This window comes from Trematomus bernacchii, unplaced genomic scaffold (genome assembly GCF_902827165.1).
Source record: "Trematomus bernacchii unplaced genomic scaffold, fTreBer1.1, whole genome shotgun sequence".
Taxonomy (NCBI): domain Eukaryota; kingdom Metazoa; phylum Chordata; class Actinopteri; order Perciformes; family Nototheniidae; genus Trematomus; species Trematomus bernacchii.
Genome location: NW_022987589.1, coordinates 434,597 through 446,322, shown reverse-complemented (window position 1 = coordinate 446,322; position 11,726 = coordinate 434,597). Strand labels below are relative to the sequence as shown.

At 39.2% G+C, this 11,726-nt stretch overlaps 3 gene segments (V, D, J or C); 2 read left to right on the top strand and 1 right to left on the bottom strand.

Moving 5' to 3' along the window:
• Window positions 1–10,904, top strand: part of LOC117481381 — an 85,968-nt gene extending 75,064 nt beyond the window's left edge. Inside the window, 2 exon segments of the V gene segment in view lie at window positions 8,818–8,855; window positions 10,314–10,904. Coding sequence covers window positions 8,818–8,855; window positions 10,314–10,636 — 361 coding nt within the window.
• LOC117481379 overlaps window positions 1–11,726 on the top strand; it is a 91,011-nt gene that overhangs the window by 67,753 nt on the left and 11,532 nt on the right.
• LOC117481380 overlaps window positions 1–11,726 on the bottom strand; it is an 82,285-nt gene that overhangs the window by 61,410 nt on the left and 9,149 nt on the right.

The following is an 11,726-nucleotide window of genomic DNA, read 5'->3' as shown; positions in this document are numbered from 1 at the left end:
ATAGGTCCCCTTTAAGTATGCCAAGTGCCAAGTCAGCATATAGGTCAGACATTTTAGGGACAAAAGCATGTTTTCAATGGAAAGGATCTTTAGAATACACTTACTCACGAGACAAAATATATTTATAAGGAATATAAAACAAGATAAAAGCTTATCATTTTGATGTCTTGATGCTTCCTAAGGACAGAATAATGTTGGGTTTGACTCGCTGCTATGAGTGAGGAGTTGCACGGTGCGGGTAGGATTACCAGAGGGCAGAGATAAGACACCAGCATCATTCCTTAAAGTTCAGGACATGTGCTGCCACTTTGATCTTACTATGACGTTAGGATGCTCGGGGATCAGGGCGTGCACTGAGGAACTTTATATCAGAGCTTGGCATCTTAATTGGCATGTTATGTCTTATTGGCCCAGAGAAGCAGCCTTAAATGTTTGCACTGCTCTGAGACAAATAATTCCTGGCACGCTAACATGGTACATATTTGCTCTTATATCAGCAGAATCAAATCTCTAAAAGGTGGAATCAGATGTATTAATGAGTGGCAGTAAAAGATAGGAATCGTAGAATAAGGAAGATATAACACTGTGGGATATAATTTCACAGAAATCATGTCATGCCATTGTTATCTCCTCTGGCGTGTTGTTTGCATGTCATGTTAAATCTGTGTTCGAGCTGCGCCTGCACAGCGTTCCTGCTGACCTGGGAACAGATCCAGGAGATTTCTCTCTTAGACAATGTCTGCCTACGTCACCTGAAACTGATCCAATAACATTAATCCTTGACTTGAACAATAGTTCCACACAGAAATCATTAAAGTGGCTATAGTCAATTGTTTTTATAATACAAAAGACAATGACAATATCAGAGGGGTTGCTGAAACGGATTCATTTACGGGAAAGTTTGGGCGTTCAGTTGTTCAGTTAAAGAGGTCCTGTTCTGCTAATTTTCAGGTTTCAAAATAGTATGTAGTGTCTCTACTTTAAAGAGTCCTCTCCTGCTGATGTTCAGGTGTATATCAGTATGTAGTGTCTCTACTTTAAAGAGTCCTCTCCTGCTGATGTTCAGGTGTATATCAGTATGTAGTGTCTCTACTTTAAAGACTCCTCTCCTGCTGATGTTCAGGTGTATATCAGTATGTAGTGTCTCTACTTTAAAGAGTCCTCTCCTGCTGATGTTCAGGTGTATATCAGTATGTAGTGTCTCTACTTTAAAGAGTCCTCTCCTGCTGATGTTCAGGTGTATATCAGTATGTAGTGTCTCTACTTTAAAGAGTCTCTCCTGCTGATGTTCCTACAAGACACCCCTGATCTATGCATTTAATTGTATTGCCTGGTTAATAAATGTGCAACACAGTACTAGTCACGTGTCACACTGTAGATCCTGTTTCACATTCATCTCTCATCAGAGATGGCCTTTTTGTTCTTAGTGACTATGTATATAATTGAACATCTGGATTAGGAAAGGGGAACATTGGAGTTTCACTTCCCCTCTGACTGGGGCTCATGTAGTTTCTGTACGTTTGTGCCGGTGGTGCGTATCAGAACCTCAGGTCAGGTCACAGCTCAGCACTCTGTACGCTGTTTCATACGAGGGAGGTTCTTGTATGACTATATGAGGCCCACATTAGCTCCCATACAGCAGTCACTTCATGCATCTTCAGCTCATCTTCAGAGTTAATTTATTTCAAATCCACTACAGCCCAGAGACAGAGAAATAAAACATAGCTACTGAAACTATTTTATATGAAGAACAGTTTGAACATTAAACTAAACTAACCCTATGTATGTAAAGGCTGGTTGATGCACTCTCTGTAGACTCAAATCAGTATCTCACCCTGGATGTAGACTACCAGTACCAGCAGTAAAAACAGCAATAACCTTATTTAAAAACTGGATAATTGTGCATCAAGCCCAACAAATCTTCTCTGCACTGTAAAAGATGCTGATCCAAAATCAAGTAAAATAATATTGAAAACAAGTTGTTTTCACTTGTAATAAGGAAAACAATCTGCAAATAGAACAAGTGAACATTTGCTTGGTTAGATTTCTTGAAATAAGACGGGATTTTTAGATAAAGGAGATCTTGTGATTAGCTGGTACAACTTATTTTAAACTATATCTTACCAGGATCAGTAAATGTTGTGTTACAATATAAGCCTGAAATGCTCAAAGGTTTTCAGTTGTCTGATGTTAGTTGTTGATTTTCCAATAAGAATTAGTTTTTTTTTTTTAAATCAAGTAAAATGTATTTGTTAAAACAAGATGAACGATCTTTTACAAAAACCACAGCAGCTTAAAAAACATTTCATTTGAGAAAAAAAATAAGATGTTTTCAAGAATCTTGAAGATGCATTGTCTAAAAACAAGAGCCTATTTCTCACTGCATTGTTACCTCTTCAGTTATTAGGTCTTATATCGAGTGTAAAGTCATATTCTGACTAGAAATTAGACGAATATACTTGGCAAGATTTAGAGTTTACTTGGTGAGATTTGTCTGTGTTACATCTGCATGAAAAAACAACAATGCTTCCCTCTTGTGTCGAAATAGGAGTATGTAAAGACATTTGAATCTTTCACATCATGCACAGAATCTGAGATACAGTGACATAAAAGTCCCTTCTTTATCGGAGCAAAGTTCTCTTGTGAGTCTTTATCGCTTTGCAGTCGCCCTGTATAACAATCTAGAGTCTGTCTGTGTCTCTTTGTAGTTGTTTTGCCTCTACTTTCAATGTAGCACTTCTTTGTGGCGTCATGTCTCTTTCTCATCATTTTGCATTTCTTTGTGGACTTGTTGCGTCTATTTTCTCCTCTCTCTCTTTGGTCATTTTGTCTCTAAGTTGCATCGTGCATCTCTTTCCATGGCTTTATAAATGTGAGGTTGTTGTATCTACATTTCATTTTGTGTCTGCTAGTTCTACAGTGGATTTTGCATCCAATTGTAGTGGTTTGATTGACTTTCAAACAACAATTATTAACGGTCACTTTAACGTGTCACGCCCTCTTATCGTCTCAGGTTATGCTTTCTCTGTTTGCAGTTTCCTGTGATTTCTTGTATATATTTGTCTCATTGTAGATTCTTTCATTCCTGCCCATGTGTGTTTCCATTGTGTGATTGTTTCACCTGTCGCTCCTTATCCCCCGGTCTTAGTCTAGTTTTATACCAGCGTTTAGACAACAGGTAATACTTTCAAAATACTGTGTCTGCTTGTGTGAGTTTTCTAGTGTTGCATTTGAGTCAATTGTCTGATTCTGTGGTCGTCGCCCCTAAACCCAGTTGGCCCGGTCAGAAATCCACACAAACCAATTTAAGTCCACCTTTAATAATAATTTACATAATGTATTGATGATATTTGATGCCAGAAGTTGTTGTTTTTATGATTAAAAACAACACACTCATTTCAGACTTTTCAATCATTCATATTTTATGTATACAACTGGAATGTGTGTTCTTGTCAAAAAGCCACATATCAGTGTTTCCCAGCCTGTTCATAGTATTTAAATGTACTCAGTTTGTGTGTCAACCTGTTAAGTACCATACGAGTGGGTTTCACGATGAATCTGACAAAGGCACGTTCACTAAATGTTTCCTAAACGTGTTGAAACAGAGGTATAAACCAAGACTCATGTGGTACTCAAAGCCGGTTAAACAATACGTTCTTAATACATCTCGACTCAAGTCTGGCTTGATTGTCTCAGGCTTATCAAAAGTTTTAATGTTCAGGGGGGGAAAAAAAATGGTCTTCTGTTGTGTTAGTTACAAATATAAAACAATACATACTTTTCAAAAGCTGTTAACAAATACAGGACATCACCAATACATAATATACAAAAAAAAACAAAGAAGCAACCTCCAGTTCAACACGTTCAGACAGTCTGATACAGTATGTGTGTAAGGCATCTATTGTAAAGGCACAGCTAAGGACAAGCACATCGATAGAAATGTTTTTACAGTGTTCTGCATAGTTTGTAGAACAACCTGCACAAAGAGTGTGATAGCAGAAGTGTGTGAAGTTAAATTAATTATATTCTGGGGTTGATACACCCAAAGACGCCAGTTTTTTATATTGCCTATACAAAACGGAACGTCAAACTACTTTGAAAATCGATTAATTTGACTGAAATTAGATATGAGGACACACTGATAATGGCTTCTCTTCTGCACAAAGACCACAGTGTCCCATGCTGAGGGCCACAGTACAGCCCAGTGTATCATTACACACTTTCCATGCCTCTTTTTTTTAAACTATTGGACCCAGTCTGGATGCACGTGTCTCAGCAGAAAGAGCAACCGTAGAAACCAGTTGCAAAAGTTCCATCTCTCCACACACATGGACATTTCCCACTCTTCATATCTTGTGTTGTCCTAAAAAACCTTTACATGACACTACATTTTAATGATGATTTCCTTATTAAAAAAAAAAAAGTACTAATTCTTAAACTAGCTCCAAACTTTCTGAGTCGTAAGAAATAAAAAATAACGGCAAATTTTAAGACCCCAACAAGAAACTCAGAGGTCAAATCAGCACGAGATCTCGCTCACAAGTCATAACCTGATGGGCCAAAAACACAAGAATGAAAAAGCCCCACTCACTAACAGACGATGCTTTGCACAACATGCCACTATTTGAGGATGTTTAGACTGCAGCCCTGAAGAAATAGAAATGTTTTTGCCTGATTTTTTTCACTGACAGACCTGTCAACCAATCACTGTAGAGAAACGAGTGGATGTATTAATCCATATGTCTTATAGGAAAAGGCCATACCCAGTTTCTTCTTTAGCTCTCAGCAGCAGGTTGTTATTTTGAGAAAACTCTTTTTTAAAGCGTCTTCTCCGAGGACTCCAAGTGTATATGAATATGACCCCTTAGCATGTAAAGAGTCTTGAACCTTTGCAACATTGAAACCACATTTCTGGATTGCATACTGTAGTAACCAGAGTAAAACCCACCAAATAAACATACTCTGGCTGCAGCACATGGAAAACACATAATGGCTTTATGCAGCTTTAGAACAAGGCACCAAAGGTAAGAAAACACTGGAAGAAAGTGGAGAGGCATTTTGTGACCCTTTGAAAAACAATTATAACACTAGCAGTTTGCCGATGGTCGTCATGCGTCGACCAGTAGGAGAGGCTGGAGGATTTCCCTGTCAGTGGCATCTTAAAGTCCGTGCAGACAATTAGCGGTTGCTCCTCATGGCCTCCTTGGCTGCCAGGATGAGCGGGGTGAGGCTGGACAGAGGCTTGGCCAGCTTCAGGAATGGGTGCTAGAGAGAGAAAGACAGACAGAGGAGAGAAGACGTGAAATATAATAAGGTCAGAGTACACGAAAAATAACATTTAAACGCTAAACCTGTGTCATGTGACAAGCACAAACGACTAACATGTGCTGTGGTCTTTGCACATTTTCAGGTTGTTGACTGGTGGTCGGAGACAACACACTTTTCCAAGACGTCATTGTTGTTGAAATTTCTATGTACACTTGTTTATGACATTTGGTAGCCTAAATGATGAATAAGTCGAAAGAATGTGGTTCTTTAAAAATGTTACCTAAACAATATTGACGTTTGGCCAGGATCCGTCATTATTCAATTAAACAAATAAATAAAAACAAGAATAATTGTGGCTTATTGTTGAGTAAATAAGTGTGTGGTTTAGAATAGAATAAAAAAGGATAATAAAATACAGATTTCAGTTTTCTGAGCCCCGACTCTCTTCTTCACTGACGGCAAAAAGACGGACATAAAACAATTAAAAATAAAGAAGTAAAAACAATAATTGTGGCTTGATATTGAGTCAGAAACAAGTTGATAAACGCAGTGACACTTGGTTTATCAGAGAGCATTTCTCCACCATCTCAAGTCGTCTATTACCAACGTTTAGGGAGCTCTATGCAAGTCTATGGGAGTACCCTGATAGTTGAAAGTCGACGCTAAAGGGCTTCCCAGAGCGTTTGAAAGTGACGCCAAGTGATCCTGACATACAGGACGAGTTGGGAGTGAGACTGTGTTGACCTAAACCAACCATTTCCAGACGCTCAGAGCCTTTATCATTATGATTATTTCATGCTTACCATTTTCCAGAGTAAGGGATCGACAGGACTTTTCTAGCTATTAAATGAGCGCCTAATCGGAGAGCAGATTGTCCTTCATGCAATTCAAAAGATTTTGAGGTAAAGGAGGCATATTTTTTAACTTTGAACGTTTAAACTTCTAACGCTGAATTTTTAAATGTAAGAGAGAGATAAGGTAAGATAATACTTTATTGATGCCAAGTTGGGAAATGTTTGTGTTGCAGCAGCATACAAAGACATGGCATTGTACAATACAAATGTAATGACAAGAAATAAACAAGAAAGTAGAAAATGTTGAATTAACAAATGAACAATAACAAGATATAAAGCAAGGTATTATATTATATAAGTATGTGACAGATGGAATATTAAATATTAAACTGAATATATAAATGTAAAATGTGTGAGGAATAAAAACTGTTTGCTGATTTTCAGAGGTCAAATTGTGTCCGACGTCTCTTGGATGCTCCCATTGCAGAACAACATGATTGAGTTCATTTCTCACAATAAAAACAGCTACTATGAAACAGTCTGCTGTGGGTTGGCTGAAGGGAAACACAGTCCAGGTGGGATTTGAACCCGGTCTTAAGTAAATCTGTTTAAATGTTGATGCTTAATTTCTCTGCAGGTTAAAGAAGATACACTTTCTGCATCTTCAGTGTCACCTTTTTTGTCTCTCTGGTTCATTTGGTCCGGCGGGGAAGGACAAAGATGGAGTATGAAGAAACAGGGTTTGAACCCCGCCTGAGGGAGCAACAAAGGAGTTTGTGTGGCTTCATTTGTCGCCTCATAAAAAACATTACAATATCAAAAAGGATTCAATATGATTTCACATTGATTTCCTCTTGGGTATTTAATGATAGCTACCAACTAACGGAGGGAGGGCATTTGTATTCAGTGAGTTATATTCATGAGAGGAGAATAAGGACAGAGAGGTCAGAGATGGTCCTGCTTTAAAGTCCTCCTTCTGGGGACATGTGGACAAATGTCTCTGGGTTATTTTTGGCTGCCATAAAAGAGAAATTGTCTTGAAATGTACAAAAAACATTTGGGATCGGTCAATTGGTAGCAAGGATGCTAGAACAGTCAGTAGCTCGTCTGCATACTATGGCTTGAGAGTTAAAAGCTCATTTGTTTTTGGCTCAGTAATGAGACCAACATTGTGATTGGTGTGGGGTAGGTGGTTTCAAAATAAAGAAAGAAGATACAAAAACATGATTTTCTGAATTAGGAATTGCAACACTGATGGAGACAGAGATCATATCACTCTGATCTGAGGTCAGCGAGATAATGGAGCACCAACAGCTGAGAACAACTAAAGCTGCCTTGCTCCAAAATGTAAATAGTAAAAATAATACTTTGGAGAGAGAAGCAGAGATCATAATATGGTTTGTGTGTAATGCTGGTTTTACATCAAATGTGTTTTTTTAACTGGTTTAATCTCAATGAGTTTTAAGATTATGTATATTTAAGAATATGAAGTGAATAGTGCTGGGTGGGTTCCTGTCAGCTCTGAGTTCAGTGGGCTGTGTCAGTCTGTTCCTCTTCAGCAGCTGCAGGTGGTTCCTGCTGTAACAGCTCAGAGTCTCTGCAGTCTGACTGAGGGAGGTTTTTGTACGACTACAAATCACTGTGTGAACACATCTGCACAGTAATAAACTGCTGCATCTACAGCCTTCAGTCCAGTGATGGTCATAGAGAAGTCAGAGCCGCTTCCACTGCCACTAAACCGAGGTTCTGTTCCTGATTCACGTGTGCTCGCATATGTTATCAGGAGCTTTGGAGGCTGTCCAGATTTCTGTTGATACCAGAACATACAAATTTGACTTAGACTATCACCGCAGTCGGCATCAACATCTGTGCTTGTTTTACAGGTGAGAGTGACGGTGGATCCTGGAGCAGATGTCTGGACTGCAGGCTGAGTCACCTGACCGCTGCATCCTGCACACAAAAACAGATCATTGATTTCTCAGCAGAAAGAAAGGAGAGGAAAGGCAGCACATGATGTTTGAAATGTTGCTGAGTGAATGAACCTGTGAAACAGCAGCAGGCCAGCGTCCAGATGAGGATGGTGATGAGAGTCATGGTGCTTTCTGCTGACTGACAGATGTGAGTCCTGCAGTGTTGAACTCACAGGACTATAAACCTTCTCACTGGAGGATCAGCTGACCATGCAAAGCCTCCTCTCTATGGAAATGATTTCTCTGCTCTCAGCACACTGAAGGCAACGTGGGACACGAAACCAGGAGGAAAGCTGTCTGGATTTACACCGTCTATCATCTGAATGGAAGAACATATTTATATCAGGAGTGGAGATGAGGATTTGAGTTTGTGTCCACTGTGGTTGGTATGATATGTCTGTTTGTCTGACATTAACATACATACAGAGATTCACTGTAGATAAATAACATGTTTCAGTTCTGTTTCAAATACATTTGTTAATAACTATTATTTAAAAGCCTCATGTTCATTTAACCGTGTAGAAACTAATATAAAACTGACAAAGTTAGTTGTGTAGAAGACTGTAATGGTTTCTCTGCCAGGTGTAGAAAAGTGATGAAAAATGACATAAATCATATTTATTCTTCCAGAGATGTAATCCATATCTTTAGAAAAGCTTTGTTGATTTAAAAAGGGTATATTTGTCTCTGTTATCAGTGAGATCAGGGAGCTTTCTCAGTGATACATGCTTGTTGACAGTGCAGGAGGTTTTTGTACGGCCACTTAATGAGTTTGTATCACTGTGGTGGACTTTTGGTGGAGGAACCAAACTCATCGTTGACTGTAAGTACCAGAGATTTTAATTTTATACAACTTATAGCAAATATATAACTTTCATTAATTATTAAATGAGACTCAACTTCACATTTTTTTAGATTCCATTTTTATATGTTTGTATTAAGCTCCTCTTGTAATCTGAAAGGAACCTTTGCAGACTTCTATATCAATTGTTCGTTTCTTACAAATACATTTTTTAAAGCAAATAACTTGTTTATTTTCTATATTATATTTTATTATCATAACAACTTTATACTCAATTGTTTTATTCATTAAGATTTGTTAAAGCTTGACGTCTCCGCCACATTCAGTTTTACATTTGTAGTTCACAATATTGTATATATTTACATTATTTATCTATTGTCTATTAAATTATCAACTATTTTGTTGAATTCAAGTTAAATATGGATTCATCTTAAACTTGTGATTGTATCAGTGAATGCAGCTTGTCGTCGTGTTCACGGTTCATTGATTTGACATGCAGTGAAAAGGAAGTGAAAGAGACAGATGATAAATGTTTGAACTGTTTTCACTTGAGACGTTCAGCTCTGTCAGTTTAAAGAACATCATCACACATATGAAGATATTCAATCATTATTATCAATGAATCTTTAGCTTGCTCACTTTACACAAAGTCAGTCATTCACACTTGAATCATGTGGGGGTCTGATCCTGAGTGATTTATGAGAGTAACAGCAGCACAACTTGTTCTGTTTTATTTGATGAAATATAAGGATTCAAGGATTCAAGGCTTTTATTGTCATGTGTACAGAGCTACAGTTTAGATATGTTAGTGAACATCTTAGGTCACAGGCTCCTCCCACAGAGCTACAGGGCAGATATGTTAATGAACATCTTAGGTCACAGGCTCCTCCCACAGAGCTACAGTGCAGATATGATAATGAACATCTTAGGTCACAGGCTCCTCCCACAGAGCTACAGTGCAGATATGTTAATGAACATCTTAGGTCACAGGCTCCTCCCACAGAGCTACAGTGTAGATATGTTAATGAACATCTTAGGTCACAGGCTCCTCCCACAGAGCTACAGTGCAGATATGTTAATGAACATCTTAGGTCACAGGCTCCTCCCACAGAGCAGCACAATAACACAGATACAATAAAAAGTAATTGGAATATGATATATTAGATAAATAATGTGTAAGTTGCAAACAGATGAATGTTATGGATGTTCTTTTAAAAGAAAACACAAGTTTGTTACTTTTCCTCATCATCATCATCAGCTTTATTGAAGAGACTCAAGGTCCATTTTTAAAAGACGTACAACACTCAAATGTAAATTAAAAAAGGCAGTGATACCAATGTTTCCACAGAGGTGACTGGTATCGTAAAGTACTGACTCAAGGATTTGACAGCAGCAAAATGACAACATCAAAAAAGGACCTTATAATCAAGTGTTCACTCTAATGTCTTCCTTTGCCTCCCCCCTCCCTCCCTGCTCCAGTGGGTGTGCAGCGGCCCACCCTGAGCGTCCTCCCCCCCTCCAGAGAGGAGCTGCAGCAGGGCAGTGCCACCGTGGTGTGTCTGGCCAGCGGGGGCTTCCCCTCCGCCTGGAGGCTGGGCTGGAAGCTGGGGGGCAGCAGCAGCTCCTCAGGGGGGTCCCACAGCCCGGAGGTCCTGGGGAGCGACGGCCGCTACAGCTGGAGCAGCACCCTGAGCCTCTCTGCAGAGCGCTGGAGGGGGGCGGGCTCAGTGAGCTGTGAGGCCAGTCTGAGTGGACAGAGCCCTGTCACTCAAAGCCTGGACCCTGCCCGCTGCTCGGAGTAGAGCATCACTTCCTGTCTGGAGAGGAAGCAGCTTCTTTGGTAGAGATCTTCATGAAGACACACATCTCCTCTGCTCACATGTTGCTGCTGTCTCTGTTCAGTTGTTAGTGCTGCTCTCTAATCCTCACTTCCTGCATATTCTCCTGTTTGTTCATCAGCTCACAATTCAACTGGATTTCATTTGTTTCACTCCAACAGAAACTCATCATTCATCTCAAATGTGGCGTGAGCTTTAAACCATCATTAAATAAAAATGTTGATTAAAATGAGACACTGTCTTTGTATTTCTTTAATTCATATGTTCATTGTGAGAAAAATGTATTAATACCTTCAGTATGAAACCTCGTATTATATTAATATCATGTATAATGACTGTGGGACAGTGGAGTGTAAATTACTACATTGTGTGCTTACATTTTTTTTTTTTTTTAAAGAAGTACTTCAAATTATTTAAATTGTGTTGCGTATGTTTGGAACGTGCTAATATTATTAAACCTCCTATTGTCTTCGTTCCCCCCCCCCCCCCCCCCCCCTTACTTTGGTGTTCGCGGTCAAATTTGACCGGTCCTGTTTTAACTGCTATTACATTAACACAAAAACCATTAATCATCACCAAATTTCATTTAACACCCTTTCAAACTGTACATATTGTATCAGACTACTGGTATACATGAAAAACTGCAGTTAATATACAAAGAATAGACACTGAACATGTATTGCGTGTGCCAGGTGTGATCCATGTGGGGGGATGGGCACATAAGGGGGAAAACACATCTAGTGTGTGTGTGTGTGTGTGTGTGTGTGTGTGTGTGTGTGTGTGTGTGTGTGTGTGTGTGTGGTGTGTGTGTGTGTGGTGTGGGTGGGTGTGTGTGTGTGGGTGTGTGTGTGTGTGTGTGTGTGTTGTGTGTGTGTGTGTGTGTGTGTGTGTGTGTGTGTGTGTGTGTGTGTGTGTGTGTGGGTGGGTGGGTGTGTGTGTGGGTGTATTTTTTATCTGATCCGGATGGTTACTAATTCCTTTTCCATGGGTGTTACAAAGTTCACTAACTCATCCAACATTCAATGAAAGTGGTGATCAGCCATTTTATATGTTC